We start from the raw sequence: 7,584 nt of genomic DNA on the forward strand, positions 1-7,584 counted from the left end.
CTCTCATACTTTGGACATATTGTCAGGAGGGAACAGTCGCTGGAGAAGGATATCATGCTTGGTAAGATGGAGGGTCGGAGACAAAGAGGAAGACCCACCAACGAGATGGATTAATGGTGTCAAGTGTGGCAGCGGTAGTGAGGTTGGCTCAGGATCGGACACTGTTTCATTTTGCTGTGCATGGGGTCGCTATGAGTTGGTTCCGACTCAATGACACCTGACAACAACAACTACTGTTGCAGAAAGGAGCTCTGGTAGCGTAGTGGTTACGAGTCGGGCTGCAAACCTCAAGGTCAGCAGTTCGAAACTACCAGCTGTTCCACCAGAGAAAGATGAGGCTTTCTGCTCTCGTAAAGATTTACAGCCTCGGAAACCCTGTACAGGGGTCGCTATGAGTCAGAACCGACTCCACGGCACATTATCATAACAACAACTATTGTAGAGTTATGTATTCCTTCAATTTTATTAGAGTTCGATTTATGTATTTTGAGGCCCTTTCCATTAGGAGCATAAATATTATGGTGATGTCCTCCTGTTCAGTTGACCCTTTAATCATTACATGATGTCCTTTTTTGGCTAATGTTATTTTTTGCCTTAAAGTCTATTTTATCTCATATTAATATTGCCATTCCTGCTGGTTTTAGATTGCCATTAGCTTGATATATTTTTTCCATTCTTTAATTGTTCATCTATGTTTGTCTTTGTGTGTAAGAGTTATTACTCTTGATGGTGTCCCACATAATTTTTAGGCTTTCTTTAGAATTTTTTCCCTTCTTTTTTTCTGATTGTTTTTCTTGATTAGTATTGTCTAAAAACTAACTAATTCAGATACAGTTGATTCATTTCTACTCCTTTGCCCCTTCAATGTATTATGTATTTATGAAATCTTAGTATTAATATTCTGGATTTATATTTTCTGTTTTAGTATGGTTTCTCATTTTTCATTTATTTTGTCAGTTTGTTCTTATAGTATTTTCCTAAATCCTTCTGAAAATTTTTCTGTGTTCTCCTTGTGTCCTTTATAGCTTTCTCGATTCACTAAAGGTACCTTAATGCCATTCTTTTGAAGTATTTTTCATGTATTTTCAATGCCATTTCTCATCCTCTTGGTCACTTATTTGAACTCAACTCACCTCTATGGCTCCAGTTTCAGCCTAACAGTTGCCAGGTGTATAAGGTAAGCAGTTATACCAAAGAAGTATGCAGTCCAGAGAGCTATCAACCATATGTGATTTAACTAATGGGCAGCGTTTGCTCAGACACAAAGTTCAGAAGGCAAAACGGGTTAGGAAAGAAGAATGCTTGGAACCAGGAAACACAGGGACAAAGTCGGGTGAATGTTATTACTTTGTGGGGATTCCAATCAGTGGCATGAAACAAAATATGTGTGAGTTGTTGAATGGAAAACTGAGTTGCACTATAAACTTTCACCCAAATTCTAGTTTTTAAAAAGTTTAAAAAATATATTCTTTAATTAAATTATCCTGTTTTTAAGTTTGAGCTTTTCTCTTTTTGTTGACAGTGTTATCAGCAAAGTCGTCCCAGCCCCCGAGGCTAAACCACCAGCTTCTCTAACTAGACCTAAGACTCCGCCCCCTGTACCAGCCACAGCACCTGTACCACTGCACATGGCTTCTTCCCTGATGCCTTTGCCACTCCTCACACAGTCTACTCCATCACCTGCTCTCATTCCTTCTCCTGCCCCTGCCATCTCTGGAGCAGGAAGTTCCAAAGCCCCTGTACGAAGTGTGGTAACCGAGACAGTCAGCACTTATGTGGTATGTTACATTTCCTTTTTACAGTACTGCAGAAAAAAATTACTTAAGAGGTTTGCTTTTACCATGAGAATGACTTCAGTTAAAAGAAAGTATCCTATGTATATTATTGAATTTCAGAAGCAATTCTTTATATTTGGTAAGGTATTTTCATTATAATTTCAAGCTTTTGAAATATCCTGAGTAAAGTTTTTTATTGCAGTGTTCAGGTGGTCTGTTTCTATAAACTAGGTTAAAGTATTGTTTTTCTGTATTGCATATGGTTTGGAGATATGAGTACATATGGATACCTTACAGTATCAGTCTACATACAGATATGTTGTTAATTGTCACCGAGTCATTTCCTAGTGATATTTTACTTGCATGTAGAATTTCTTGATCAAGCAATTAAATTATTCACCTAATGTATATATTTACCTAATGTATGTATGGCCCAACTGATATTTCTGAGTAGTCCTCAGAGGTAGCAGAACTAATTATAGTATTTTATTGGCTAAGATCCAAAGTATGCCAGTGCTTGCATATTAAATGAAAATGAACTTTTAGACCACAGAGCTTCCTGAGTAACCAAGCATGTCTTCAGATTGTAAAACTCACATGTTGAGTGAGTTTCACATTGTCCTGGGCATGTTTTTAGGTGTTCCCTGTACTTAATAGTATTAGGCATATCAAATCAAGGTTTAGCCTCAAATAGCTTGTTCTTATTCAAACCTTGAATTCAATCTAGTACTGAAGTGTTTATATAAATGTGCTCTTTGGGCATAGAGTAACACACAAACACACAGCAAAATATTTTAGCTACATTAGAAGCACTCAGTGTCTTGGCACTGCTGTGACTACCAAATACGTAAAGACATCTGTGTGCATCAGCCTGATGATAACACTGTCTTTGTGAATGGGTAGATGATTGGAAAGTGGTGGGGCACGGATCTCAATATTTGTTGTTATAAGCTCTGTAAGTAATATATCCCTTTAAAGGCATTTATAAAGAAATTTCAACAAATGATTAAACGTTTGTGTCAACAAAGAAACTCTGGTGACACCGTGTGAACCTACTAGCCATTCGCGGGGAGAAAAGATCTGGCGATCTGCTCCCATAAAGACTTATAGCCTGGAAAGCCTAGGGAACAGTTCTCTCTGTCCTAGAAAGTTGCAATGAATTGAAATCAACACAACAGCAATATAAGGATATAAAAAAGCATAAGAAAAAAATTTAACTATATTAAGGGGAGATATCAAGATATGAAAAGTTAACAGAAAATACTAAAAATTGACAATTCAAGACAAAAATAGAAGAACTGATACTAACACTGTGATCATTAAATGATTAAGGACCAGTTGCTGCACATGTTTAATTGAGGGCATAACACCCACAATGGATTGATCAGGGAAAATTGTACAGTTAACCTACTGAACCCGCATTTCTTTGTCTTTAATTAAGGGGTTTGTGGTAGGCTAGATGACCTCTAGGGTATGTTCTAACACTAAAATTCTGATTCTCTGGTGGATTTTTAACTAACTTCCTAAAATTGATCAAATTTAAATAGAGTAGATGAAAAGCTTTGTATCACCTAACTAGACATTTTGTGGATAGAGTGATTTAGAGGAAAGATACAGGTTTTAGGAGGGGAAAAGGGCTTTGTATCTTTATTGGTGTTGTTGTTAAGTGCCATCGAGTCTATTCCAACCCATAGCGACCCTGTATAGGGTTTCCAAGGAGCATCTAGTGAACTTGAACCACTGACCTTGCAGTTCAAATGACTTTGCAGTCTGACGCATTAGCCCACAGCGCCATACCAGGACTCCTTGTGTCTTTATAGTGCCTCAAATATTTAATGATTTGTTGGAATTGCCTTCCAGAACTCCTTTGTTAGTCATTGTCTCATAGGGTGACTTTGGAAATATTTATTAAATTCTCTTAACTCCAGTTTCCCCCTTTGTTTTGTGATGGTCAGTTGAAGTAAAGATATTTGAAAGACCTTAATAAACTGAAGTTTGGGATGTTAGCTATTATAGATGATATGACACGCATGCAGCACAGTCACTACCTTTGCATTTCAAGAAAGGTCAACGAGCAGCAGGACTGACCAGGCATGGTAGCTTCAGGGCACAGGATGCTGAACCATTGCTGGCTACTAGACAGCTGGCCCCTGATGACTGGTAATTGTCTCTCCATGTTACAGTTTCTCTTGACATTCAGAGGAGGTAAGTCAGAGATGTAGATGTCCACAGATTTCCTTAGGAAGCTTTGTTATCCACATAGTTTGCCTTTGTAGAGATGCTTTCAAAGATGATAAGCCTTAAAAAAAAAAAAATTCAAGCATGAACATATACATACACCCCCAATATATTTATTCATACAAAAAGCCATTTCTTTGCATCATGTAATCAATATAGTATTTGAAAGTATAGGAAGAGACTATGATCTTGCAAAATGAAACAAATTAAATTTTATATATTATTAGAAACTTTTTCACTATCAGCTTTTAATGGTTGCTGTTTTTGAATGCCTCTCATAAAATTGGGATTCCTGGTATGACCCTGTAGGATAAGTACTGGACTGCTAACCACAAGGTTAGCAGTTGAAACCCACCAGCTGCTCCTTGGAAACCCTATTATACAGGATTGCTTAGTCTCTCAATGACACCTAACACTTAACATCATAAAATTATTTCTTTCATAATTAATTTTGTTAATATAGAATGTGACAAAGTAGTATGATTAGGGCTAATTCGTATTCCAAACAAACCCAAAAGCATGTAATATTTGTAACAAAATAATGGTTCGCCTCCTGGGCCCCTTGTTTCATTTGCCCTTTAGTTGATTGTACTTTACTGAAAATGTCATAAAAGGAATGGAAAGTTACTTAGTAACAACTCTTTTATATCCTTGATCTTATCAGCTAGTTCAGGAGAAGGGCTTGGCTAATAAGTAATAAGGTGATACATGCACGTTTGCCTGTATATATTAATCCCAGGCCTATGAACGTGATGAGGAAGCTACCTATAGTTGATCTTTACAGCTTTAAAAAATATTATTCCTGCCATAAAGATATTAATAATTAAATTTTTGTGTTTATTTTTAGAGATAAGGGGCTGTAAGTCATTCTGTTCACAGAAATTATTATAAAATACCTTGTTTTTATGATTTCAGAAGAGTTTACAATATCAGGATCCATTAGAAATGCCTTAACATTTCCTTTTGACATAATTCTAGAATTATATTCATTTTAGTAAATTTTTAATCTTTTAAATATATATGTATATATCTATGTGTGTGTGTGTATGTATACACACACACACGCATACATACACACGTATGTTGCTGTTAAGTGTCAAGTCAGTTCCGACTCATAGCAATTCTGTATAGTTTCCAAGCATAAGCTGGTGGGTTTGAACCACCAACCTTGTGGTTCGCAGTCCAGTGCTGATCCTACAGTGCCACACCAGGAGTTGCTCTCTCTCTCTTTCTATGTATATATATATATATATATATGGAGCTCTGGAAGCATAGTGGTTACGAATCGGGCTGTGAACAACAAGGTCAGCAGTTCGAAAATACCAGTTGTTCCACGGGAGAAAGATGAGGCTTTCAGCTCCCGTAAAGATTTACAGCCTCAGAAACCCTGTACAGGGTCGCTATGAGTCGGAACCGACTCCACGGTATCTAACAACAACACACACACATATAAAAATATATGTGTGTGTGTGTGTGTATATATATGTGTGTGTGTGTGTGTGTGTATATATGTGTGTGTGTGTTGTTGTTGTTAGGTGCCATTGAATTGGTACCGACCTATAGCGACCTTATTATGCACAGCAGAACGAAACACTCTCCTTTCCTGGGCCAACCTCACTACTGTTGCCACACTTGAGTCCATCGATGCTGCCACTTGGCCAATCCATCTCGTTGGGGGTCTTCCTCTTTTTCTGTGACCCTCCACATATATATAAAAGGAGCTCTAGTAGCGTAGTGGTTATGAATTGGGCTGCGAACCTTAAGGGCAGCAGTTTGAAACTGCCAGCTATTCCGCAGGAAAAAGATGAGGGTTTCTGCTCCCATAAACATTGGCAGGCTTTCCAAACCCTGTACAGGGTCACTATGAGTCAGAACCAACTCCATGGCACATAACAACAAACAGCAGCATATATATACACATACTTTTTTTTTTTAAGTTTGTGTTTTTGTTAGACTGACAGTATAACTTATAGTATCCTGCCCTCTTTTTGGTTCTCCTTTCCTCATTCCGTCTCTGTGTTTGCTTCCTCCTCCTCCTTTCCAACCTTAGATCAGGGATGAGTGGGGTAATCAGATCTGGATCTGCCCTGGGTGTAATAAACCTGATGACGGAAGCCCGATGATTGGCTGTGATGGCTGTGATGACTGGTACCATTGGTAAGTGGTTCTGAACTTCCTTGGCACACGTGATGCGTATTGCTTAATCCTGACAACTTCCAGTTACTCCCTGACAGGAGAAACTCTACAGATGAGATTAGTGATTTTGGACTGTCCTGGATTGTTTCACATTCACCTATCTTAAGAACAATATATGCAATAAAATCTCTGAACCCCAGTTTCCCTAGTGCAGTACTGGTAGACTGGCTTTTTTCAAAGTACCTACGGAAAATAATCCTAAAAAAGTTGCAATTGGAACAAAAGGCAAGAATTTTGGGAGTACTGTTATTCAACCTAAATTCCAAATATTTCCCTTATTTTAGAGATGCTTCTTAGAAAAAATTTAAAAAGAGGAAATATAGATGCTTCCCATTCTTTCCTATGTAGTAATTTTCTGTATTACTAGAAAAGTGCCACATGTGACAGTAGCAGAAGAGGTAACCCCTTTTGTAAACAGGATACAAATAGTAGTAACCAAAAGACAGCTAAGTCTTGTTTTTCTTTCCCACATCTCTTCAACAGCTCCTCAGCAGTAAAGAAGTTCTATTAAAATTTATGAAATCAATCTTCCCATTTTGTCTTTAAAATATTAGATATAAAAAAAAATAGAAATCTACTTAGTTACATAGTATGTATCTATAAGATAAAAACAAAGTAGCAATTGCTCAGAAAAATTAATACTTTTTTTTGGCTGAAAGGAAGAATGAACAAATTAATTTCTCCAATAGGAGCTATAAAAGGGAGAGTGTATAATATAATCATCCACATGCCCAACAATAACGCTGCGTAAATTAGGGCTGTTTGACTTTGATTCCTAGTAAATATACAATAGATATTTAAATGATCTTAAGATAGGTAGGAAAAGAATATATAAATACAGCTTAACTTATATATTTATTCATTACCGTATAGGCCCTGTGTTGGAATAATGACTGCACCCCCCGAAGAAATGCAGTGGTTCTGTCCCAAGTGTGCCAACAAGAAGAAAGATAAAAAGCACAAAAAGAGGAAGCACAGAGCACACTGAAGTCTTCATGCAGTCGGAACCACATAGCGTCAGGTCTGGGCTTCTTTCCTGAGCCTGTGGAGGGGAGTTGGTGCAATTCTGCTATCATTAGCTGCCACTAAATTCCTAAGGAGAATGCATCTTGAAGGCTAAGGGCAATGACACACTATTCACTCTGAATTTTCCCCTCCTGTGACGGACTGGCCCCTGTGGCCTATACGGTAGTGTGATTGAAGAAAAACTCAATAGAAGCATGGCATAGGGACTGCCACATCTCCCATGTTTCTATTACCAGTGACAAGTATTATTAATAAACAATAACAAACGAATCATACATCTTCCCCTTTGATTTTCTTTATCCTCTCCAGGGCCTTTTCATTAAGGTGTTAGATGAGAAGATAATGTGTA

The 7,584-nt window shown here is 37.6% G+C and overlaps 1 protein-coding gene across 1 annotated transcript in view; it reads left to right on the forward strand.

Moving 5' to 3' along the window:
- The window catches only part of TAF3 (TAF3 RNA polymerase II, TATA box binding protein (TBP)-associated factor, 140kDa), a 244,436-nt gene extending 237,239 nt beyond the window's left edge, over nucleotides 1–7,197 (forward strand). The window contains exons 5-7 of the mRNA XM_006862749.1: nucleotides 1,523–1,778; nucleotides 6,064–6,170; nucleotides 7,083–7,197. Of these exons, the coding sequence (XP_006862811.1) occupies nucleotides 1,523–1,778; nucleotides 6,064–6,170; nucleotides 7,083–7,197 (478 nt within the window). The remainder of the gene's footprint in view (nucleotides 1–1,522; nucleotides 1,779–6,063; nucleotides 6,171–7,082) is intronic.
- The last annotated feature ends 387 nt before the right edge of the window (nucleotides 7,198–7,584 follow it).

The sequence above is a fragment of the Chrysochloris asiatica genome, unplaced genomic scaffold (genome assembly GCF_000296735.1).
Source record: "Chrysochloris asiatica unplaced genomic scaffold, ChrAsi1.0 scaffold00050, whole genome shotgun sequence".
NCBI lineage: Eukaryota > Metazoa > Chordata > Mammalia > Afrosoricida > Chrysochloridae > Chrysochloris > Chrysochloris asiatica.